Raw genomic sequence first — 26887 nt, forward strand, 5'->3', positions numbered from 1 at the left:
ACCCATCCCATTTCCCATTTCCACCATACTCACCTGATGGTCTTTGTGGGTACATCACAATAGGTTCAAAGCCATCTGTGTAATCAAGAAAAATGAGAGACATATGCAATGGAACCCACTACAAAGTCAAAGGTCAAACTTCAAACTTGGCATCATAACAAAAAACTTAAGTTGTTTCATTCAAAGCATACACACAAAAAATGAAGCCCAATCTTAGCTTGGGTGATATGCTACAAGGAAGGAATACAATGAGTGTAAAGATTATAAAGCTATATGACTATACTACAATGAAGGGAGAGTATACTGTAATTTCTGAATTAGATCAATCTGTTCATTTTCTATATTGGAAACTTCATTAAAGTATCACTTTGGAGATACCGCAAGTTCAGTTCCAGATCACATCACTAAAGTGAATATTGCAATAAAATAAATCACACAATTACTTCGCTTTCCCATTGCATAATATATAAGTTACGTTCAATAGTGTGCAATAGCATTAGGTCTAAAAATGTACATGCCTTATTTTAAAAAAAAATTATTGCTGAAGTGATTAATGAGGATGAAAAAGTTTGTAATATTATGAGAATTACTAAAATATGAGGCAAAGACAATGAAGTGAGCAAATGCTATTGGAAAAAATGGTGCCAGCATATTTGGCTAATGCAGGATAGCTGCAAACCTTCAATCTGAATTCAAAAAGGCAGTATGTGCAAAACACAATAAAGCAAAGCAGAAGAAAATGAAGTATGTCTATGTAACTGTAAATACAGATTAGCAGGTGCTAAATAAAATTGAGTAGGGTGTGGGGCATAAAACCTGATGAGCAAGGTGGTGTTATCAGGTACATCATGGGCATATGCTGTATGCCCATGTACCTGATAATCACACCTGGAGAAGGAGAATTTAGTGTGATATGTAGACAAGGCTGATGACCTTGGTTATATCTTCCTTATTACATTTCATCCTCCTGCTTTTATGTCTACTAAGAATTAAAGCACATAGAGATCATCAAGATGACATCAAAGTCTCCTGAGTATTTTCGAAGATAATATTCTTTCAGAAGATGAATAGTATAAAGATAAGGAGAAGCAGAAAATTTGGGAACAAGAAAGAAACATTAGAAAGAGACAATATCCAGAGATATGGAGACATACCCAGTCTATATACAGAGGTGATGTCTGTCTGTGCCCATTCATTAAGAAGATTACTGTAATGTACTTCATTGCCATTACACGGAGCCTGGAAGAAGGCAGAAATTTCTTCTTCACTAAAAAACACTGGGCTCTTTCTCCTGCGTTGGGAATGAAAAGGCAGAGAATGGTCAGTCAGTGCTTAATATCTTTTATGTTGCCAGAGCCCACTTAACTTTTGCAATGGTGATGAATATCTGTAGCTCGGGTGGAGGATGAGGGTGGAGATTCGTTCTCCAAGCTTGGGGTTGGTTTCCGAACGTTTCAACCCTGACATCCCCTAGACTCTGCTGAAGATATTACCTAGCCTAGTAATGAAACATTCGGGAACCAACCCATAAACTTGGAGAACCAATCTCACCACTTACCTTTTTCCTGCTGTAAAATGCAGAAAGAAAAGTCCAGATCTTGCACTCTAGTATTAGATTAGAAAAATTCAAGCACAGACATTCCCAAAACTAAGGGACGGTCTTGCACCATTTAATGATGAAACCAACCCCACAGGGTCATTGCTGGGGGGAAAAATAAATGGGTGTGGGAAATAATGTGGAAAATGTGGAGGTATCTGATTGACATTCTGAGTTATATTTTTAAAAAGGCTCCTGAAAACATCTCAGCTATGTCTTCTGTAGTTCAAGGTCCTTTTCTTTTTTTCTATGGCAAGGAGGCATCACTTAATAGTTATGTGTAGGATGGATTCAAACACACACACACATTAAAGTCATTCAAAACCTTCTCTGGTAGTGATGCTTGCAATGAAGTTTTAACAAAAGCGATCAAAGGAAAAATATATTGGAAATATACAGGGAGAGAGACAGGTATTGTATCTATTATTCAACTTAGCTGTTCCGAATGCCATTTATACAGCTGAAAGTATTGATTAGAAAACATATTGTTAACATAGATGATGGATTTGAATACATTTATTTTTTATTCAAAGGTCTTTGTTGTTGTGTCACTTTTTCAGAGATTTTCTCATATTTTTAAAACTACAGAACCTAAAATGTTAACATATTTTAGCGTTTTTTACAATTGTTTTAGTTTTTTCAGATTTCTGCAATAACAACAGGAATTGAACTGATTTCTTATATTATATTAATGTATATTGTATGTATATGTATATACCAGGAGAATACAAACAATAAACTAATAAAAAGGATCTTTTATGGAATACTGATTGGTGAATTCTCCATATCTTCAAGCAAAAGGACTGAATAATTGAGGACTGATACTACTGATATAATAGGTGCCAATTTTCATACAATTCTACCAACACACAAGTGTTTGGAGGTGGCAAGCATGACACAGTTTATATATTATGATATATATGACCCAAGTCCTGAGTAGTAGCCTTTGTACAATCATGTCTTGTTTGTTCATTCTCCCTTTGTGTACTATTGCAGCATGAAAACAATCTAAAGAGAGTACAACTAAATAGACGAGTTTTATCAGACCTAAGAACTATTTTCCTTTTGGATGATACATTAAAATGAATGTAAAGGCACAAAAAGCTCCAATGGCATTCATCAAATCCAAAATTATCTTCCCAGATTTAATTTTTTTAAAGAAAACCTGTCATATTTAGTTTTATACATAAATGTTAAAATTTCTTTGCTATTAAAGGAATAATATATACATAGCATTTTTTCAAATATTGTTAACAGGTTTACCTAGATAATTTATGTAAAATATAAGTTTCTACTTTCAATCATTTAGCACGCAATTCAAGGGCCGCTTATCTGGAAGTAAATCTCATTGGAAGATATATAAATCTGGGCATTTACAATCCATAAAAACTGACAAAAGAAGTATAACACAAAGCAAGATTCCTTTCAGAACATTAGCAAAGTGACAATACTGACATCTTGTGGCCACCACAATTTCACATAACTACAACGTTTTTACAGACAAGACATTAACTCAAACATAAATTTGCACTTGGTAGAAATGCATTCTCCATTGTCTATGGCACTGATGCCACACATAAGTATTATTTGTTTATTTGTTTATATTAGCTGTCCAACTCCAGTGGAAGTAATAGGAAATCAAATCATAATATCTACTCAATAATTGTGTTAAAGAACCTGGCCTTAGCATGAAGCATGACTCTGGTCTATTGCAAGTCTATCTTGATGGTAGTTAATATCTACATTTCCTATATTTTAATCTAATCTGTTTTAAAAGTAATTTCAAAGTCATAGGGAGAGAAGAGAGGAGGAGAGGAGAGACTGCAGAGGAGCAGTCTCTCACACTATCCTGGTGCTCTGCATAAGTTAGGGCAAAAGTGGAAGCAGAGACAGTTTATTAAATGAAAGGGTGTAATCTGAGAAACCTATACCATAACAACGAGGGTTCTTGTGGCCAAATTCTACTAACAAATATCTCTTAAGACTCTTGGTGTGTCCTTCCTAGAGGTAAAGTACCAAGAATTCTACAACAGTCACATGAAAGACATATCCTCTCCATTCAGGTAAAACTGAGCCAAAACGGCAAATAACGTAATTGCATTTATATAAATTTTTTTAACACTGATGCATAATAACTGAGGAAGAGCATCCTTTAGCTCAGCATCATTATTGTTTTGCATTCTGAATTGTTTATGAGTCCTGTTACTTTAGATAAAAGCATCCCATCTCTTCCCCCATCTGCTTGTTTTCCATTGATTGGACAAAGAACTATATTTGAAATTTTACAGAAGAGGGGGAAGGGTAACTATTTAATGGGCACATAATCAACTGAAAATGATCTTGGAAAATCAAGTACAACAGACTTAGAATTTGAATTAGAGAAAACCAAGAAGATTTTGTTTTATTTCTTTTATTCTTGCCTTGCTGTCATTGTTGACTCCTGGTGACTGACTGGACTAATCCCTGCCGTTTTCTTGGTAAGATTTTTTTTTTTGGAACTGGTTTGCCTTTGCCACCTTCCTAAAGCTGTGAGAGAATGATTGGCCCAAGGTTGACTAGATGGCTTCATGTCTAAGGGAGGACTATATCTCATGGTCTTTCAGTTTCTAGTCCTGGCTCAACTAAGAAGTACCGTGGTTATAATCTAGACTGGAAAGTAAACAAATAAATTAAAAGGAGTCTTAAAGAAAGCAACGGAAAACTAGTTTTCTATTTATTGTTAAATAAAATGCTTTGAGGTATTGAACTATTAATAAACCATTAATAGTTGACCTCTGTACCATTAAAATACATTTCCTGCACTACTCTTTTGCTTGCCAGTTTTATTCTGTGTCCCATTCTGGTCAAATTAAATTCGATTTAGAATTTTACATAACAATCAAAAAAGATGTTTTCAAAAGGGATGTCATATATGCTCAGGCAACATCCTGGAAATAAACTCCACTGAATAAAACCCCACTCATTTTTCTAAAAATATTGTATTATAGTTGTCTCATCTCTTGAAAGTTCCCTGAGATAAGTTTGCTAGCTTCTTTTGCTTTTTTCTGCCTACCTATCAGGAACTACCATTCGACAAAAGACTTCCTTCAGTCTCCATGCAATGATTTCCATATTCTGCATCTTGTATCCAAGTATCCAAATTACTCCTTGACCTATCTTGGCCTGGCCAGTAGCTATTTACCTCCGTCAGAGCTCTGTGGAAAGCTCTGCCAAAAGAAGTCTATACCAATGTTCTGGGGGGAAAAAACATATTTCAAAGCTATTAAAAAGTTATAAACCTTTGGGCAAAAGACAAACTACCTAAAATTAATGGAACGAACTTCATTGTAGGAAGCATTTCGATTCTGAGCAGCTCAAGGTTGATTCAGCCTTCTATACTTCAAGGTCAGTAAAATGAGGATCCAGATTGCCGAGAGCAATATGTTGACTCTGTAAACTGCTTAGAGGGGGCTCTAAAGCACTATGGAGCAGTATATAAGGCTAAGTGCTATTAATTATTCGCTAAGAGTTGGTTTCCATTCTTAAATTATTCTAACGTACAACATTGCTTTGTCAGTTTTTCCTGGTAAATCTTCAGGTTTATCAGTTTGTGTAAGTCATGCAGAGGCTATTGCAATTAAATGGCACACTTTTTGCATATTAGATGTGTTTTTAAAAATCTATTACTTGAAGATTCCTAAAATAAAGATTCTGTTGGATTTATGCATTGTTAATTCTGGCTTAGCACATGTTCGCTTAGCTATATTTATTTGTAAAACAATATTTGGATAATATCTGAAGATAATCTAGCCACCTGGGACTTCAACAAAGAATGATAAAATAAGTGTGTAATTCCTCTACATGAAAACTGAAATCTAATATTGTGCTAATGCTTACCAGAATGTTTATGCTTATTATGTCACAGGTAACATTTATCAAAAACTGAGACAAGCTTATTTATAGCTGATGTAAGAATAACTGGGGGAAAAAGAGCATATGTTTTAATAAAAAGCTGAATATTCTAAAGGAGTTTAATAAGTTTGGTGGAAATAGCTATAATGCTTAAGATCCCACTCCATAGTGCTTTACAGCAGTAGTAGTCAACCTGGTCCCTACCGCCCACTAGTGGGCGTTCCAGCTTTCATGGTGGGCGGTAGGGGTTTGCTGTAACTCTGCTTTATAAATTTTATAAAGTTACTTGCCTAATTTATAAATCACCATTAATGTGGAACCGGTGGGCAGTTAGAAAATTTTACTACTAACCAGAGGTGGGTTCCTACCAGTTTGCACCTATTCGGTAGAACCGTTTCGTCAAATCTACCGAACCGGTTAGAAGATGTTCCACCAGTGGACCCAGAAAGCAGGCCACACCTACAGAAGAGGTTCCAAATTTTTTTGAAACCCACCACTGATCCTTGGATATGATTATTCTACACTATCATGCTCCTATTTATAAAACTCAGTGCCTCTGTGAAAGGTAAGGATGACTAGTGCATTTGTGGTGCAATCAGAACATTGCGTGTGTTGAAGTTGTTTTAACGCAAACCAAAGATGCCTTTTAAAAAAACAAGTTTACATCAGATTCTTATGCATGCCAGTGCTGTGTGTGAGGTAATTTAAGGTGGTTCTGACAAGTGCCACTCTTGTCTGCCACTCCCACAAAGGAGGCCACACCCACAGAGTAGGTTCGAACAATTTTTGAAACCCACCTCTGCTACTAACAGAGATACAAAAGTGGGCAGTAGGTATAAAAAGGTTGACTATCCCTGCTTTACAGTGTCTCTAAGTGGTTTACAGAGTCAGCATATTGACACCCAAAATCTGGGTCCTTATTTTACTGACCTTGGAAGGATGGAAAGCTGAGTCAATTTCGAGCCAATGAGAAGATGCAGTAAAAAATTTAAAAGCCCACAAAACTCAAATAATAAATCCTGATTGCTTGGTGCCATACAGCTTTGGGAGCAGAGAAAACTTACAATCCACAGAGAAAGAGAACTCGGTGTACCTCTGATTAGTTCATCCACAAACAGTCAAGAAAAAATGGAGGGCAGGTAAAAGTTTCTGGGTTCTTTTTGTTTTTAATTCTTAACATGTAATTTGAACAAGTAAATATTTATTTCTTTACCGGGGATTCTATGCATGTTTTTTTTTTCATCTAAATATAAAAACTTGGATCATGCCATGTTTTAACTAGTTGATTTGAAGGTCATTGAGTTCTGACTTGGTTTCTACCTACGTTTTTTTTTGTTTTTATATAAACACCCATCATACTTACATTGATTCACAACTCTCAAGCTGCACTGATTTGGTTTGGACAAAGCCAATTATCCCGCTAGTTGTGGATTTCCCTATAAACCAACGGAGACCTGGAATGAGAAAGCCGATGACCTCTAGGATATCCCCTTTGCAGTAACTCAATTCATCCCAGCTTTTTCCTCTGTGATCTTCAGTGGCTGTGCACCTCCCTTGGCCTGAAAAACAGAATGAAAGCATTCTCACATCAGAAGGCTGAACAATTGTATCATTCTCTCACAGCAGCACCATGGTTAGAGGCAGTGGAGAGTGTGTGTGTAGACAAAGCCTGATAACAAAAACTCTTTGTGTTCCTTGGCATTTTTTGTTTTCTTCAGTAACTTAGACTTCACAGGCAAGTCCAGGCTGTTTTTTAAAACAAACACACACACACATACACACACATATACACCAGGCAGTTATTTATTCCACAGACATATAAGAAGCTCTGAAGACATTCCAATTTGTTACAGTGGGTTTGTGGGTGAGGGGGGGAACAGCCATTGAGAAAAATATTTGCCCTACGTCATGCATTTTTTGTTACTTTTTCACCAGTGACATGCAGTCAGGGGAGGCAGGGGAGGCAGAGCCTCACCACTGTCATCATGAAAAGAAAAAAAAATGTAAAAGGAAAAAGGCAAGAGCTGAGGTCAGGCTGAGCTAGTTGCTGCCAGAGTCACCATGGATGACTCTGCTTAGTGCTTAACTGTTTAAAAAAGCCTCTAAAAAGCACCCTCTACAGGAGGACGCAGGAGAACGATGTGCCTCATCTAGTCTGACTTTAGGTGTTTTATGATCACTCGAGCAGAGTTAAGCAAGGGTTAAAAGCCAAAAAATTCCTGACGTAGATGAGGCACGTCGTTCTCCTGCCTCCTCCTGTAGAGGGTGCTTTTTTAGAGGCTTTTTAAAACAGTTGAGCAAAGTCATCCACGGTGACTCTGGCAGCAACTAGCTCAGCCTGACCTCAGCTCTTGCCTTTTTCCTTTTTCCTTTTTTTTCTTTTCATGATGGCAGGCAAGAGCAGAGTTGAAATCCTCTCTGAAATAGCTGGAAAAGGTACATGTGGATCAGAGGGAGGGGGATGAATTCAAACTTCATCCTCCTGGTGCGGGGCTTTGGGCAAAGGCTGGAGAGAAATGCTCTCACTCCCCAAGTGTAGTTTGATTGCAGGCAGAGCCACGTTGTCTTTTCAAACCTGTAATCAGTGAAGCTGGGCTGGATCCTTCCGGGACTGGGGGAAAGTGTGTGTGCTCCAGTATGGATCTTGGACTGGCTTCCTGCCTCCTCCTGTGGTCTCCCTGACTCCCTCCAATCCAACTTTCTGTGTATGTGTATGTGTGTGTGTGTGTTTGTGTGTGTGTGTGTGTGTGTGTGTGTGTGTTTGAGAGGGGGGAGGGAGAAAGGGAGGAAGGAGGGGAAGGGAGAAGAAAAAGAAAAAGAAAGAAGGAAACTTATTTCACAAAGGAGAAAAACAAATGCTGTTGCTTAAAATTGGAACTGAGCATGCCTGGCTGTGGAATTCTTGGAGTTGAAGTCCACAAGTCTAAAAAAATTTGTGTCAGTGCCTCACCAGCCATAAACCTCACCGCACGTCACTGTTTTTCACTTAGTCCACTGCCTTTATTTCCTCCCTGCTTCATACAAATACAAATTCCATCATATCATATCTTCTTGGGATGGTATCTTGGTCTCATATTGGTAATCAGTGACTTTTCCCAGATGCCACTGAAGGCAAATTAATGAACACTGAGAGCAACTCAGTCTAAATTGGTCACACAGATGTTTCTTGCCAAACAGGAAGGGAAATAAAGACTGTTCAGGGTGAGGTCCTGAACAAATAAACCCCCTTTTCACTGATTGCTGGAAAATCCCTGGGGAAAAAATACAGCACTTTAAATGTTGGCCAAGCATTCATGAAATTCCCCACTGTCTCAGCAAGCAACAAAATAATAGAAGCACCAGGGATGGTCATTCTAAAAATCCAAATCAACACAGACATCCTACAGATCTTTGAAACTGGAGGGGAATTATTCTCAATATTTTTAGACTCTGAACTAATATGTTCTAAAAATAGCTAAATAGAAAGGAAACTCCCAATGATTCCATTTGTTAGTTAAAATAAGACAAATGTCATGCTTGGCAGTATTTTTTCTGCCTTTTTATGAATCAAACTACAAAAAAATAGGTAACCACCATAATCATGCTGTGTTAGATAAGTTAGGAACAGAGATTGTACACGCACTCAGATAGGCTTCCTCTGAGTCCACTACCAACCATTTATTTATAAACACACCATATCTATCTATCTATCTATCTATCTATCTATCTATCTATCTATCTATCTATCTATCTATCTATCTATCATCTATCTATCTATCTATCTATCTATCATCTATCGATCATCTATCTATCTATCAATCATCTCCCTCCCTCCCTCCCTCCCTCTCTCTCTCTCTCTCTTTCCTGCAGGGTTATAATCACCTTCTCATTCTGTTCAAAAGCAGCACTACTACAAGGAGAACAAATGGAAGCCAGAAAATTTGGGGGTCAAATACACATTGATGCAAAGAATTTTAATGATTAATACTCAATTGAAAGCAGAACTTTTCTTGGGAGACTAATAGACAGATAATTAGAAAATAATTGTAAAAGACTGCTTTTATGTGTGGTGACTGCTTAAAGATTATTATATGTATAGAAATGGAAAGATTATAAAATACCCTTAAGGGAAGAATGGCCGGTGAAGATATCAGAATTGGCAGAGATAGCAAAATTGACTTGTTTGATTAGAGAAAGGACAATCAATGACTCTAGTGTAACCTCTTATGGACTTTTGGCTGAGAAAAGAAGAAAAAATGAACTCGTGATTTATAGCTTTAATGATTAGAAAAAGAAGACTATGGAAAAAAGAAAATTGTTTTGTAACCTTAGAGACAGAGCATAAAGTAACAATGTGCTTTTAACTGCTATTAAGAAGATTGGAAGATTCTTTGTAACTCACCTTATCTTTCCTTTCCTTCCCTTTTTCTATTTTTTCTTTGCATTTTTTATTTTTCTTTCCATTTTGTTTTCTTTCAAAATTTGTATTGTTTTTAATTCCTTTAAATAAATATACACAGAGAGACACGTTTGTGTATGTGTGTGTGTGTGTGTGTGTATAAATACATACAGTACACGCACACACACAAACATACACACTGAGAACAAATGGCTGTTTGAAAGTCCTATGAATGTGGCACATAGACAAGTGAAATAAAAAGGGAGGTGATCAATTGATGATTTTTAAGCAAACTGATCTTGAGTTTTATTACACTCACCAATCTGCAAAGAGTCAGGCCCACTGATTTCTTTGGATATGCCACAACTGATTGGATAATTCTTCAAAAACCACCTGCAAATGGAAACAGCCATGAACAAACTGATTCACTGAGGGAAATATATGTCTGATGTCCAAGGTAGGAGACAGTTAGTTACTAGATCTGCTCTATGGCATCAGATTCTTTGTATGCCTTCTCTTTTATAATTCATTCATGGAATCCAAGGCCCAAAGGTATGATGATAGTGATAGCAATAGCCTTGACGCCTGTCTTAAAGGAGTGTTACACAAATACAACACAAATCAAGATTCTGGAGCTAAAATATAGATGCAAATATCAAGATCATTCATGAGTGTTTTCAAAATATTTGACTTATGCTATTAGAGATGGAGACAGTTTATCTTGAACTTCAGATTGATACTAGAGTAAATGCTTTTTAGACAAAATTATATCCCCAACTCCTACACTTAAAAAAAAAAGGCAGGCAGCGAATGACAGGAATAATTGTCAGAGAGATATTGTCAGTCAGGGAAGCCAAAGTAAATCTAGAGAAGATTGTCTAGGCATCATGTAATGTTCTGTAGAAAGAATATTGATTTGACCTTCCAATATAGCTTGTACATACATTTTGACAGACTTGATTTTTTTTAAAAGCTTGTCAGCACTATTAAATCTGGCACACTAAATCTTCATTTGGCCAATATGACAAAGTGTGTAACTGAAGAGCCAAAACAAATTCCCATTACACAAACATACATCTTTGTACACAAATCAAATTTGCAAACTATTCTAATGAGAACATTATTGCAAAAGTTATAAGTGAATTAGAAGTTGAAAATAAGATTTTAAGTACACATGACAAACAGCAGCCGATTCTAATCTCAAAGTTAGAAAATTATATTTTGCTTGAAGTAGTACAAGTGAACTCAGCACATTCACAGCACAAGAATATGCCCATTTTGTTCAATCTGTTGGGATGGGAGAGATATCAGGAAGTCCTTCAAATAAGCCAGCCCTTTACCATGGAAGGCTTTTGCCAAGAACCAAAAATGACACTTGGAATTACTTAAAATCAATTTCCTTCATTGTTCTTCATCTACAGACAGAATCTTGCCAGACTAAAACAACTATTTACTTAACTACAGATATACTTAGGGAAAAGCTAGGGAAGAGCTGTTTTGCCCCTCTTCCCACCAACCACATTTTCCAAGCTCCACTGCTCACAGAACAACAGCTGGATGTAAACATGGCAATCTACTTACTGGTAAAAGGGATGGGGCAATGGCTCTATAGTTGTGACGTGAATCAGTCCTCTCTGATCGGTCAACAATGATGTCCCTTCCCACTTAGTTTCATGTCCAATGTCTTTCACATGGACTAATTCATTCTTGAGGAGCTTTAAATCCTCTTCTTCTTCCTCTGCAGGGACAGTGAGTGTTGCTCTGGCAAAAAAATTGCCTATGGACAGAAGGAGGAGAAGAGAAAGAAACAACATAACTTCTGCAAATAGTTTCCTAAGAACACTTGCACATTTTTAGATCTTTAAAAGTTCTATTCCAGGTCATTTCCATTTCCATGTAATACCAGGATTATGCTGACAGTCTAACAGAAACAATTTTTTTTTCCTGTCATGGTGTTGCCACCATGAAACTATCTGCTAGCACAGGATTCCCTTCAAAAAGATTTCAGAGGCTTTCTTCTTTGCGAGAATATCTCATATAGTTCAATGTCACTTTAAACACAATAATTGAATGGTTCAAATTCTTTTTTCTCACTGTAGTCTAACATGGAGACAGTTCAATGTTTCCCAATAGTTTAAAATGTATTTTTACGTGCAAAAAAGGAAAGGGAAAAAAAGAAGTAGAAAGAAAATTACATACAGAAGTTATCTGCAATGAGAAAGGATCAGAAACACTTTGTTTCAGCTGAAGGGAATTATTTATATACACTTAATTCCTTCACCCTTTGCCTAGCCATAGCTCAAGATTATTACAAGACAGTTCTCTGCTGCTGGAATGGTCCCCTGACATTGGAAGTAAATGCGTAGATGCTAACTGTTACCAGAATAAGTTTTAGAGATATTTGAAGATGCATAGATTTAACCTCCAATCCAGGGGTGAAATGCTACTGGTTCAGACCGGTTTGCCTGAACCGGTAGCAAAAATGCTACCTATTCGCCCAAATCAGTAGTAAAAAAAATGCTACCGGTTCGGGCGATCCAGTTTTTCATGACAATCAGCTGTGACACAGGACTTAGATTAGCTAGAAAGCAGGATTTCCTGTTTTCTAGCTCATCTAAACTGCATGGCACAGCAGATCCCATCCCCCTTGCTGTTCGCTTACCTTTGCAGGCATGCTTTGCACATGCGGGAAGGTCCTGCACATGCGCGGAGGTGGCACATGGGAGTGAAGCGAGCTCACATTGCTACCAAACCGGTAGCCAGGTAAGTAGATTTCAACCCTGCTCCAATCCAATACTTTCTTGCATATCTTTCTCACACATCCTTCTTCTTTGTCATTTTCGAGATCTACTTTACAGTGAAAAAGCATTGGGGGTGGGTGGGTGTTGGATTCTGACTCAGAGTTCTTACCTTCCTGGAGGAGAAGACCCAGATACATGGTGGTCATGCAGTCCTCATCAACAGTGACAGTGATCTCAGTATCATCTACTTGAGCACAGTTCAACCAGTACTCGGGACTGAAGAGAAGGTGTTCCAGGCAGCAACCCACATATCCTATTTCATCATACCAAAGGAAGAATGAAAACCTGCAATGTGCTTTCCCCAAAGATCAAAGCAGTATTTATTTATTATTACAGACCAGCATTTAACCCAAATTGTCAGCCACTTTCAAAGAGTCACATTAACAACAGAGCATGTGTTTTTCCAGTGCCTGAATTACAGAGACATTCATTGTATATTAAACTAGTTTTTGAAAAGGAAATTAGAAGTGGTTCATGTTATCCACTGTAGTTCTGCTTTAACACTATGGCCAATATATGTTATGTTCCCACAACTGTCCTTCTGATGGAATGCCAGTCATTTGTCAATGGAATGTGATTTACCAAGTGCCAAATAAGTGGAAAACTTCCAGATTTCTTCCACAGTTCTGAAGGAAAGTAGAAAGCGATTCTCCTGTGCCTGGATGCATGCCAGTCTGGCTGACAGCTCCTGAAAAAAGACAGAAAATGAGAAGATTTAACTAGCATAAAATATTAGCATGTGTCTTATCGGGTTTTTTTGTTTTTGTTTTTTGCAAATTATAGGCATGACATTTGGAAATGGGAACTTTAAACAAGGTGTAAGTTTCTCTGGGACAATGAAATCTAATCAAGAATTAAGGATTCATTCTTAAATATGAGATCTAAAACAAGATACAGTGTGAAACCCGATTGGATCCATGCACTAGCCAGCTGTATCTTCTTCAAAATATGGCATTCTATTCTCCTATTTTTCCATCATCCCTGTTCCCGAAACATAGCATTTTGTAGTCAGTCCATTGAGTATGATCCTTGGTTGGTTTTTACTCAAACAGCTTATATTTCCTTTAGTTTTATCCTGCATCCAAAACCCTGAGTCTCTTCCAAGGGGTTTTACTACCACTACAGATCAATACTGTAGGAATGTGTGGGCTATGCATATTTAAGTTGTTAATGCATGTAAATAAAATCATCCTAAAACATTTTGCAGCATTTAAATTGTGGCCAAGTATCTAGATTAAAATTTGCACAGGCATGAAGTACACATCTATAATTTGGGCGTAATGCAGTTTTAGCCAAGCTATCACACAGCATGTTTTGAGACAGAGAGGAAAAGGCTATGTGTGTGTATGTGTGATTACAGATAGCATTTGATTTTATAGGTCAGAGGCTGGTTGATAGTTTGATTTTCACATTTTATGCACTCACAATGCCTCTTAGCAATAAATAATAAATGGAGATGGTAATATTCCAGCCTCTCTTGTGGGTATGCAGCCATGCAAAACAATATGAGCAGATGCCATACAGCTGTACAATAACATATGCTTTGCATGTGGTTCAATCTTCAGTATTTCCAATTAAAGGTATTGTAGGCAGTACATCAGCGAAAGATTATACTTAAGATTCTGAGGAACTGTTACTTCATTCTGGCAAGATGACCGGAGGTCTGATTCACAGTTTTATTTTGCTTTTTCAAAAAGTTACAGAAATACAGTTTCCTTTGAAAACAATAGTAATGACCACTTTACCTTGAAAACAGCACAAACATCTTTATCGTCATTTTCCAGGGCCCATAATTTCTTTCTTGCTACCTCTTGTAGCTGTAGATTGAGATCCTGTGCAGAGTGACTCTTGACAGAAAATGAGAGAGAAATTGCTTCAAGAGAAAGAGAAAGAGAGGAAATTAAATGGGAGAAAATGAATAGGTTTTAAACTTTTCTTACTTCCATCACTTTGAATAGATAAGGACTCTAGAATGCTCATCACTGGAAGGCCTATTTTAAAAAAATATAACTGTAGCTACAGCTGCATAACAATAAACCCCACCACGATAGCTTTAAATGATGCAAGAGAACAGAAGCAGGATAGCTATCCTTAGAGAGTCTTAAAAAGAAAAGGTTTGGTTGGCATCCAGCTAAAAGATAGTTTCTGAAGATTACGAAAGTTACCATTTGAGACATTTAGAAGGTATCAAATTGGTTATCCCTGCATTAGGTGACATAATTGTAGTTGGAAAGCAGTAAACAACTACAGACTGCAACTGAGGTGCAGCAGTTGAAATAGCAACTAGGTTTCATGATGGTTCTGGGAAGGGATGCTAAGAATGTATGGGTTACATATGTTGCTGTTGGTCTTCTATTCTCAGAGAAGATTCACACATAAACAGAAAAATATTGCATAAAAAGATCTCAACAGGCAAAAGGTGACATTGTTGATAAGCCTAGCAAGTCTAAGAGGATTTTATAGAATAATATACTTGCCAGGTTCTGCCTAATATAGCAAAATATCCTTTGCTAACTCTTCCCAAACTAACTCAATAACTCCTTTTCATCCAGACTTCTAGTTTCTTCCATCTACTGAAAGGGATTAATATAATTCTAAAATCAGTTGTTTCACCCTCAAGATTTAAGACACAGCACTTCATTTCCCCAACATTTTTCTATCATCAATATTTTTTTTTTTAGCACACGTATCTTTTCTCTGTAGCTGACTTCATAACAAATTATTGTAGGGAAATCAGTAGTTATCTGAGAATGTTTCAGAGTGGGAACTCAATCGTTTCGGTTATAAACCCTATACTTGTCAATAAAATCTGAATAGGTTCTACATACAAAGACACAAACACTTTAAATACTGTTTAACTCTTGGTAAAGTGTCAGCTGATATAAGAAATTGGCACATCCTTTGAGCAATCTTGATACCTTTTGCACTAACATCTAGAATTACAGATTAGCTGTCGAAAGTTTTATTCTCTTTCACTCCTTCTATTTTCATAGCTTAATCTTTTACGCTGCTAATAGCAATACAATGTAAAGAACACTAGTGCTCGTTTCAATGCAATTCAATGACCCTTCCTTCCTTCCTTCCCAACATAAAATAGCAATTAGACAAAAACTTACCATTTGGGAACCCTTCCCCTACTGCCAGTGACACGGACTCAGTTTCCAGAGTGCCCTCTCCTATCTTTGCAGGATGACTTCCTGGATCCAGTTCTTTGGGGTTACCTGATAAGTCACCATGCAGGCAGAAGGACTACTGTCAACTTTTTTAGAGGAAGTAAAGTAGGGCTTTATTGAAGGGGACACAGGAGTATAAAGGAAGATGCTAAACACTGACAAATACATGGACAATCAAGTCCAAGGATGTTGACTGATTTCTGCAGCTCCCTGGTGACTCAGAAATCTTTTCCAGACTTACGTTCTAGGATGAGACTAAACATTGAACTTTATATTCCCAAATTAAATCTATCATGCCCTTTCGTATTGGGTTAGCATTAGTATGTCCTCTACCAAGGCAGAGAAGTTATGAGTATTTCAAGTCTGAACCCACGTCCCAGATGGCCACTTTTAATTTTGCTTTCCTCATCGATTCCCACATTTTACATTTATTCCCACATTCTACATTTATTATTTTGACAATCCTCTTTGATACTCAAGTACATTTCATCGGATGAGTAGAATAAATACAGAAAATGAGGTGCGAGAGAGAATAGAATTGTGAGAATGGGTAGGATTGTTTTAAGGACTTAAAGACAAAAATGGTCTAATACCACCATTTTATTTATTAACATGATCTAAGGAATGTTGTTTCTATATTTTCGGGGCTTTAAAACAATGTTACCTATTTTCACGACTACTTTTCACCTGCTTCCCAACCAACTAAAAATACCTCATTCATGGGTACTTTATCTCATTAAGTGGATGAGACCCATGAAATTTTATGGGTAATAAAATTAGTTAATCTTTAAAGAGCTGGGCTGAAAAAGGGAAGGTGGCCCAAAGTCACCCAGCTGGTTTTTCACGCCTAAGGAGGGACTAGAACTCACAGCCTCCTGGTTTTTAAGCCAGCACCTTCACCACTACAACAGAAGGGCTCTCATTTTATTTGAGATATCAATTTCCCATTTCTCTGGTTATTGTAATGTTGCTCTTGAAAGATTAAATGAATCAAAATATTTATGGTAATATGGAGTCTGTGAACAGTTATACATTTCTGTAGTATTTAGTGCAGATGAAAATTCACTTTTAAATATACATTTTGAGATTATTCCCAGATTTATAGCAAACTAGAATGTGGGTAAAAACTTATGGAAGAAATGTAACTCTAAACACATTTACATATACTTTGCCCCTTGCTAGTTCAATTGATGGAGTTATATAGTGTCCAGCACTTGGAATAAAACATCTGGGACAATCATTCCTTAATAAATTTGTTAATCAACTTTGCAGTAAAATTTATAGTAAAGATATGAAGTACCAGAAGTTATTTTGATGGTTTATTCTAACCTGCCTCAAATCTTGGAACTCAGAATGTTACTGATAAAACAAAGCAGAACATGTTACTTTTTTTAAAAAAAAGCCTTGATTGACTGAGCGATCCTTGAGATTATTTCACTATATAATAACAGGTATCACTAAAATGTCTCTAGAACAGGGATGCCAAACTCGATTTCAATTAGGGCCTCATCAGGGTTGTGTTTCACCTCGAGGGACCAAGGTGGGCATGGCCAGCTCGATGTCACTTGTGTCATGGGTGCCTGTGGTGGCCCGAGTGCTCTTGCCAGTGAAAATGGGCTCCCAAACTCTGTTTTTGGCTGCGACGGCTTCCTGCAACCCTCTGCCAGCAAAAATGGAGCTCGGGAGGGCTGCGGGCAGCCCTCCTGAGCTCCGTTTTTGCTGACAGAGACACCGCAGGCCAGTCCCTTGCTGTTTCCAGGGCGGCCAGAACTAACCACCCTGAGGGCTGGATCCGGCCCGGCGGGCCTTAATTTTGTCACCCCTGCTCTAGAATAACACTAATCTTTTTGGAGCCTCTCAACTAGAGTCTGAAGAAACCACCTTGGAGAAAAGGAGTGTCAGGATGCTATTGTTCTTGAACAAAAGCAGCTGTTTTACCACAATTATATGCTTAATTGTGTGGGGAAACTGAGATAACCTGTAATAGCTATAAATTGAAAAATCTAACCACATTCCCATCTCAAACGTCGCCATAAAGCTCCTAGAATGAGGGAATTTAGGCAGTAATTGTATTATTGAACACTAAGCTGCCCCCTTTTAAAACCACCATGCAGTTTCCCACCTGTTCTAGCAGTCGAATAAGATTTAAAAGTTCTGGAATACATCAATAGTTGACAAAGGCTTCAAAACTGCCAAGATACAGTAGATGGGTTGTAAACAATGGCAGGTTAACTTAAATGTTCCCCTCCTCATTGTCAGCTGTGCTAATCCATCTATAAACATAAAATGTGATTTGATTTATTCTGAAGTATAAACTCTATTGGAGTTCCAAGTGAAAAATAATGGCTTCTTTAAAGTATATTAAGCATGTTGTATTTTTTTTTTAAAAAGAAGTCTCCTACTGCATTTTGCTTTTTCTTGCAGTTTCTCTATGTAGGGTCGAATTTTAAGACCCTGACAAGCACTTCAAATAGCGCAAAGGCAGATCTTGCAAACAGGGACGCCATAGCCATGTCCTTCACTTTTATTTGTTATAATAAAATAATTTATTTTCTCAAAAAGGGAAGAAGTGACAAGCCAGATTTTATATGGTAACCATATTTTCCAGAGTTACTGTAAATCCAAATAACTCTAGCGTTTATCACACTAATCTCCTTATGATGGGTGCAGGCACTTTGCTAATTGAAGTCATTCTGCACCATGGACTGTGAGAAATGATGGTTCCTAGAACATAAATATAGCCAATATATAGCCACAGCAATAACATATTTTACATAGAAGGAAATGCCCCAACTTGCCATTGGACTTTGATTAACTCAGGGATAAGGAATCTTTCTTTGCCATCAGAGTTAGAAACACCTAGGAGTACATTGTGAGCTTATGATAACAGCGAGCTGGTTGTTACCATAATACCAAGATTCAAAGTCTACTGGTCTAACCTTTTCAATTGCATACATGCTGTATATACCTGACCAGTGGTGGGATTTACATTTTTTTACTACCGGTTCTGTGGGTGTGGCTTGGTGGTGTGGCATGGCTTGGTGGGTGTGGCAGGGGAAGGATACTGTAAAATCTCCATTCCCTCCCCACTCCAGGGGAAGGATACTGCAAAATCCCCATTTCCTCCCCATCAGCTGGGACTCTGGAAGCAGAGAGTAGATGGGGGCAGGGCCAGTCATAGGTGGTATTTACTGGTTCTTCTAACTACTCAAAATTTCCACTATTGGTTCTCCAGAACTGGTCAGAACCTGCTGAATACCACCTCTGTACCTGCCGCATTCATGTTATGCACCGCCAGACAGTTCTCTCTTTACCCCTGCTATAGCATTGAGAAAGGACCTGCTCCTTCAGGAACCATCTCTTCAAAGCACTTCAAGCACCTTTAGAGGCAGTTGCATTTATCCCTCCTTCACCCAGATGGGAAATTGAAGGCCTGGAAAACTCCATGTGGCACCTTGAATTGGTTGCTTGTGAAAGAAACAATTTGTTTCTCCCTTCCACCTCTTGTCTGAGAGAGAAATTTAACAATCTTAGAGGTTCTTGCCTCCTTTCCATAGAAATAATTAAAACAGATAAACTACTTGACAGTTAGAACAATTAATCAGTGGAACAACCTGCCTCTATAAATTGTAAATGTTCCAACACTGGAAGTTTTTAAGAAGAGATTGGATAACCATTTGTCTGAAGAGATTTAGGATTTCCTGCCTAAGCAGGGGGTTGGACTAGAAGACGTCCAATGTCTTTTCCAACTGTTATTCTATTCTATTCTATTCTATTCTATTCTACTCTACTCTACTCTACTCTACCTAGATTCAGGGCTAACATGTACAGGTAGTCCTCGATTTATGACTGGTCACTTAGCGACTGTTTGAAATTACAATGAACTCTAAAAAAGTTACTAATCCAGATTTGAACTTACAACAGCCACTACCCCCTCCAATCACATTCTGGGCACTCAACAAACAGCCCTTACTTACAGCTGTTTGCAGCATCCTGTGATCACATGACCACAACTTACAATCGTCTGTAGAGATTCTTTCTCATCCAGGTCATGGTTGTGCCAAAGGTGCTTTTTCAGGAGTCAACTGGACTTTCTTGTTTTTCCTTTGAAGACGTTTCACTTCTCATCCAAGAAGCTCCTTAAGGTCTGACAGGATAGTGATCCTTCCATTCCCCACTATCCTGTTAGAGCTGAAGAAGCTTCTTGAATGAGAATCAAAACATCTTCAAAGAAAAAACAGTTGCCTCCTGAAAAAGCACCTTTGGCACAACTTAAAAGATTTTTTTCCCAGACAGCGAACAATGATTTGCTATCTCCATGTTTGATTAACAACTGCACATAAAACATGGTATGGGGATGTAATAGCCCACTTAATGAGCATCACAACTTACAAGCTCAATTATAGTTGTAAATTGAGGACTACCAGTATGTCAATAAATGCTTTGATCTTTTCCAAAGGTTGCCTTTTCTTTCAATGCTCAATTATCCTTGAAATAAATCCTGAAGTTCATTTTACAGTGCAAGCTCTACCTACAGGCTCAGCTCTACCCCTACAGGCCAAGCTCTATATGACAGTCCATCCTAGTCACCCACACAACCATACCCACAGTTTCAAAGCTGAAAATAAGATTGTCTTTTTTTTTTTTTTTTTTTTTTAAACTGCACCTGATGCCATCTTCTTCTCTGGGAAGCATCTTTCTGGGGTTTCAGCTTGACAATGCTGCAGACTTGACCAAGAGGCCAGGAGTACAGATTGGATAGAAGATGATTTTGACTCTGCACCTGTAAAATGCATGGAGCAAATGAGATACAGGTTAAACTAATATTGTTAATGCTAACTGGTGTATTTCACTAGGCCAGAAACAAAGAAAAGAAAGAAATCAGGTCCTTGTTACAATAGATCTGATTTGTCTCTTTTCTAATTGTACTTGACTGAAAGTTCGGAAATACATCTCTGTCAACTATAGTTACTTATTTGTTTTAGTTCAAACTTCCTAGAAATGGGGAACTAAATGTTTAAATAAGTGAACTGAAACTAGTTCCATAAATTATGCTAATGTTCGGCATGCTACATTTCGCCACTGATATCAGCCTAATGGATAATTCTCATTTCTCACACACTGGGTTACTTTACATTTGATCTGGAATAAGTCCGAGCTAGGTGTGAGCAGACAATTTGACTAGGGGTGGGTCGCTGCCGGTTTTACTACCGGTTCAGCCAAACTAGGCTGAACTAGGAGCAACCCACCTCTGAATCTGACCATCCAGATTATTTCCATTGTATGTATAGATGTTCTTGTATTAAGCTTGATACCTTATTATTATACCTAAACAGTTTTTTTCCCTCTAGCGTTATAGAACTACTTTCCTACTGCCTTCTTCCAGCCATTTTTTAAACTTCTTGAGCCAGTCAATATCTCTTGGCTACCCAGATAATCCCCAATCTAAGTACTAACTTTGTTTAATTTATGAAATCATGAAAGTCAGTTAGATGCTGCCAGTTGCATTCCCTTAATCCTTCATGTCTGGTCATATTGAGTGTAGTTTATAAAAACTGCAGCCCAAAAGATTTGGAAAATAACAGAATGGACTATCCATAAGCTAAATGTATTTTGGGGGTGGGGGAATAACATTCAAAGTAATTCAGAATTTCTGCATTTAGTGTTTGAAGAAATGGATCTAAGTACCAAACACTCTGTCTGCCTGATAAAACATCCTTTTAAGTTCAGAAGTTACAGTGTTGTGGCTCCTGGCTGCATTGGTCAGACAGTAGCTTAATTTCAACCCACTGCTGAAAACTACAGCACTGCAAGCATGAGAAAGAACACTATCAGAGTATTCAGCTACATTTCTCAGAAATTCAGATGTTGCAATCAAACTGCTGCAAACTAGCTCACACAATGAAAAGGCAGCATAATTAATGATGACCCCGCATTTGTGAACTTGTATTTACGTAATCCAATCCTTTCTCATTGCTTTGAATGAAATAAAAGAAAGAAGTCACGTAATTGGACTCATTTAAACCCACAGATTAATATCTCTTATTTCATGTTTCATGTTCCTCCCAACGTAGAAACTATTAGATAAGCTTATCAAAGCCAAATATTTTATTATAATTTCATATGAATTGTTAATGAATTTTTCATATTAACAGTTACTATTAAAGCTAGAGTAAAAATCACCAATCAAGATTTCCTCAGGCTATCACGAGCGGCTTTAGGAGAAAAAAACAAGGGAGGGGAACTTGCAGAATAAGGCTTCTGGAATTCTTTCCAATCCCTTGCAATAGCTTCACTTTGGATAACATGACTGGGAATGAGAAGGGAAGAGACTTAGTACTGACAAATCAGTAACATTCAATGCCATTACTCAATTGTTCAATGTTCAATGTTTATTACACTTGTAAGCCGCCCTATTCAATTGCTTTTTCTATTGGTGTGCATTGGGGACATGTTCTCTACAGCCATAATTATTTCCTTCCTTCCTTCCTCCCTTCCTTCCTTCCCTCCCTCCCTCCCTTCCTCTCACCTTCCCCCCCCCACATCAAATTTGGTCCTATTTTGTTCTGATTTTGAAGTTACTCTGCTGACAGAGAAAGTCCAATACATTACTCTTGTTGTAACATTTCACTCTAGCTAATCCTGCAGAAAGTTGAAAAGAAATGAAGGGATTTGAGGCATCCTCTGTCAGCAGAAAAACAGCAGTATTATTGTGCTGCAGCTATAAAGAGAGAAAAATCAGCTGCTATTTAATAATTCCATAATGTGAGTCTCAGCATATGGCATTTTGTGTGAAGCTGGAATGACTCATTTTGAAAGGGATATTACAAAACTAGAGAGAAGATATGGAAAACCAAGAGAAAAAGCATATGGAAAACCAAGAGAAAAAGCATATTGAGCATGAATGAAAAGGGAAGAAATAGTAAGAAATTACCCAAAAAGTCATAAAAAGACAGAAAAGCAATTGCATATCCATTGGTTATGGGGCACCTCACTGATACATTTCAACATATCCAAGTTCTTCCACTTATGAGTCCTTAGTTACATGGGTATTAAATATACATATTGTAAAATTATCAAGTACCCGTTTTTAAACATACAAGCAGGAAAGGTAGAAGTGAGAAATGCTACATATTTTCCATGAGGGAAGCCATAAACCTCTGGCTTCATAGCCTTGAATTACAAAATTGTATTTCCTGTTTATGGCATGTTTCCAGGCCCCTCAACCATTAATTACTGATAACAAGGCAGGAAACAATGGAGAACAGAAAGCGGGTAAGATTTATTTTTTTTCCTGCGGCATTGCCAGCTACTCGTGAAGAGCTGTCAAAAAAAGGCTTCAAAGCAAACAGAAAAGGGAGAAAGTCATAATGCTTTGCTAAGAGTGGGGTTGTAGGCAGCTCACCTGTTGACCATTTTGAACATTTCCTCTGTAAAGGGAAACCAAAGCAGCAGCCCATGTGTCCACCAGCCCATTTGACCCCCCAAGTCCGTCGTCTCCCCTCTAGCAGACCCAGGACAAGACCAAAGCAGACCTCTGTGTCAGCTCTTTCAAAGGGCTCTGTTAGCTATGGCAAAGCAGCCTCTCAGAACACAATGCCTCTGTTGATGGCCATTGCAAGGTGGGAGGTATGCCTGGGCCAGTCTCCCGATAGGCAGGGAATGCTTTGAATAACTTGTTCGTTTCAGTGGTTTATTCCTCCCAGCACTACAAACAAACACATGCACGTCTTTTCTGATTGTGTTTCAAATGCCAGGCAACACATTCTCAGCATTCTGAGCTTTGGTGGGTGGTGGTGGAAAACTCAAAACCTTTTTATACAGTTGGTTTGGATTCCCCTTTGGAAACCTCGTAACTTTTGAGTTGGCATACGTTGCAAATTAGGCAAATGAGAACTGCTGTTTATGCAACACAGTTTGTGAATGCGGCAACACTGGAAGTTTTTAAGAAGCTGTTGGATAACCATTTGACTGAAGTGGTATAGGTTTCCTGCCTAGGCAGGGGGTTGGACTAGAAGACCTCCAAGGTCTCTTCCAACTCTGTTATTCTACTGTATATTCTAAATCATATCCATTGCTACTCTCACTCACACTAATTTGACAATTTCTGGCTCTTTAATTGGAAACAATGAAAAGATACAGCACAATATCTAGCTTTTTCATCATTAAAGAGACATTCCTCTCTTTTATTCGGTACCAGGAAAGCTTTTTATAGCCTGTCTTCTAAAAACAGAGCAACTTCATGTAAGCCACCATGTATCACACTTCTAGCTAGATTAACAATCTTATACTTCCAAAGGTCAGCAATGTTTATATTAGGTTTATTTTAGGTATTTTGTATATATCTGAAATTGGGCAATGTACGTTCAGATTTAAGAATGAGGGTTTATAGAAATATACCATCAGAAATATAATTCTGGTCATCATTGGAACTATGAGTTTAGGATCTTACTCAGAGGGGTAGAGTGGGGGAATGTAGCCTTGCTCAAAGAGAGAGAGAGAGACCCTCATAACTAGGACAATGTATTGAGAACCCATTCTTTATCAAAAGTTGGAATAAAAATATTTGCTTGTTTGTTTCCCTGCTCAAGATGGGGAAAACCACAACTAAGCTATTTGGCAAAGGAGAGTAAAAAATAACCACACTAGTAAGAGATCTTCATTCTAAATGTATTTGCCATAGACATTAAGTCAAACCTGGCATTAACCATAGCTAAGGTATTTATCCAAAGCTGCAGGTTGATGGAGGAAAATAGAAGAAGGTAATGGATAGGATCAAAGAGAACAGAGGTGCTACAGAGAGCAGAATCTGTAAGAATGCCTTAGAACTGGACCACACACGACACTACAGTGGATGTAGCTTGTCCAACATATCATAGCTTATACCTAAGTAAACATATCTTGAATGGTGTAAACAAAAGGCTAAAGTACTGAAAGCATCCCGGAATAATAAAGTTGCCATAATGAATTTACCCTGGAACTAACTTCTGAACGGATATGCAGAATTGAGCCATACAGGTTTTACTGAGAAGTCTTTTCTACACTGCTTTGCAAAGGCTCTCCATTGATATGCCTGTTGGTAATTAACAGCTGCAGATGGGTTCTGGTTTCCCTGTTTAGCTACTAAGGCCAACGTGTTGAATAATCTGAAGTTCTAGGCAAGGATTGGAGAGGCTGATTAACTACAAAACTCAGGGTGGATGGCCTTAAAGATAATTTAGTAATCCCTCTCGTCTCACTTGCCTGCTTTGGATGGTTGTTTGAAAAGAAAAAAAGGCACACTTTATTTTTTGGAGGAAGAGGTAGGAGCCAGATGCAAGGAGGCTGTTTAAAGAAGCTGGGTTTATGTTGTTAAATAATTGATTATGCAATGAGATCAGGCAAAAAGAAATAGATCTTATGAGGATTGGTACAGCTTTAGGGGAGGATTTCCCAAGGAAGATCCATGAAGCTTGGAAGTAGCTGCCCAATGTAGCACATTGCAACCTTTAAAAATAAATAAATGCAACACTCCAGCAGCCTGTGCCACTAACAGAAGTTCTTCCAGTTAATTTTTTTTTAATTGCCCAAATGTCCTGCCTCCTTTACAGAATTCTAGCAAGTATCCAGATGCTGCTGCCCAACATCTCTTTTCATTGCTTCTTCCATCATTTCAGATAAATAAGTAAAATGACTACAAAGTTGTGAAATGACACCGTTGGGTAGATTGGAGATTATCTATCCAGAGGCGTTGTTTTACAGCTTTATAGCCATGTTATGAAAACTTTCCAATGACAAGTCATTCATAACTTTCTCTTTCTTTCTCAAGTCTTGGGATTCAGTGGAAATAGTAATTGAGCTGCTCTCAACAGACCTCCTGAACCTGGCATCCCACCCACCACCCCCCTGAGGTCTTCCATCCCAACTTCTGGCGGCCCAGTCCAATTGCAACATATCTGGGCTGCCAAAATCTGGGTATTTGCAGTGGACGTCTGGTGCAGGTGACCAGGTTGGGAGCTGATTTTCATTTCATTTCATTCATTTAGTTTGTCAAACATGTAAACGAGAGCAGGTATGAGTATAAACATAAATATGAACACACAGTAAATGGGTACGAATAAATGGGGGACAATAGGACAGGGACGGTAGGCAGGCTGGTTCGCTTATGCACGCCCCTTTCAGATCCCTTAGGAATGGGGTGAGGTCTATCGGGGTTAGTTGAGGCCAGCACGTAAGAAGGGTTGAGCCCGGAATGCTGGCTTTGCTGCCGCCCGCTGCGATGACAGATAAGGCTGTCCCAGAAGGCGGACCTGGACCAACAACCCCATGATCAGGAAGGGGCTCCGCTCTTTTCGCGACGCAGCCGAGAAAACCAGCTTCACTGACCTGGCCTTTCATCTGGAGACATTCACTTCGGACTCCGACCCTCTGAGTCCTCTTCCCACGATGCCTGAGTCGCGAAATGGGGAAGAAGGAACTGAAAACTTTCAGAGATCCGAACAAGCTTCCCCGCGCAAAAGCAGCGGCGGGAAATGGAGGCGGGCGCGCCTTCTCCGCTCCTCCTTCCCTGCCGACCACGCTGGCTGTCCCGCAAAAGAAAAAGGAATGTCCTCTCCGGGGCTTATCTGCCAGGGAGCTCCGTTTCCCGGCAGCACCTTTGCGCGGTGAGGTCAGAGTTTCCCGGGAGCCAAACCGTAAACAGCTCCCGTGGCGAAGCTCACTCCAACCGGAGCTTATGCAGCCGGCGCGGCTTGCGCCCTTCCTGACGCACGTTCCGCTCCCCTGCGGTGGGATGCGAGGGGAGCTTGGCAGGAGAAACGGGCCGTCGATTTGTTTACCGTCAGACTGCCGGCGGCTGGATCGAGAGAGGGCCCGCCTGGCTTTTGCTAAAACTAGCTCTTCTGGTCTGGCCACCTGCGGAAGCCGACCCTTTCCAGTGTCCCTCTCTGCCCTTGAAAGCGAAAAGTTTCGCCGCTAGTTAAACATCAACCGAAATGGCAGAGCTGAAATTGAGTTAGGAAGAAAGTACGGGTGGGGGGTGGTAACCTGTCTTGTGTTTGTGTTTGTG

At 38.6% G+C, this 26887-nt stretch overlaps 1 protein-coding gene across 4 annotated transcripts in view; it reads right to left on the reverse strand.

Annotated features, from left to right (window-relative positions):
- SH3TC2 (SH3 domain and tetratricopeptide repeats 2) overlaps nucleotides 1-26887 on the reverse strand; it is a 50243-nt gene that overhangs the window by 13704 nt on the left and 9652 nt on the right. For 2 of the 4 annotated variants that reach the window (XR_015695972.1, XM_014065007.2), the window contains exons 1-11: nucleotides 26206-26262; nucleotides 20507-20623; nucleotides 15784-15888; nucleotides 14413-14540; nucleotides 13250-13355; nucleotides 12777-12920; nucleotides 11448-11643; nucleotides 10186-10259; nucleotides 6852-7047; nucleotides 1155-1291; nucleotides 34-75 (exon numbers count right to left, since the gene is read on the reverse strand). Coding sequence is in view for 3 of the 4 variants with exons in the window: in XM_014065007.2 (XP_013920482.2) it covers nucleotides 34-75; nucleotides 1155-1291; nucleotides 6852-7047; nucleotides 10186-10259; nucleotides 11448-11643; nucleotides 12777-12920; nucleotides 13250-13355; nucleotides 14413-14540; nucleotides 15784-15888; nucleotides 20507-20623; nucleotides 26206-26227 (1267 nt within the window). In the remaining variant the exon portion in view is untranslated. Of the gene's footprint in view, nucleotides 1-33; nucleotides 76-1154; nucleotides 1292-6851; nucleotides 7048-10185; nucleotides 10260-11447; nucleotides 11644-12776; nucleotides 12921-13249; nucleotides 13356-14412; nucleotides 14541-15783; nucleotides 15889-20506; nucleotides 20624-26205; nucleotides 26263-26887 lie in introns of those variants that run through there. The other 2 variants (XM_014065008.2, XM_014065009.2) reach the window with 2 other exon arrangements.

This window comes from Thamnophis sirtalis, unplaced genomic scaffold (genome assembly GCF_051295495.1).
Source record: "Thamnophis sirtalis isolate CommonGarterSnake01/CBP01778 unplaced genomic scaffold, rThaSir2_p1.2 scaffold_3, whole genome shotgun sequence".
NCBI lineage: Eukaryota > Metazoa > Chordata > Lepidosauria > Squamata > Natricidae > Thamnophis > Thamnophis sirtalis.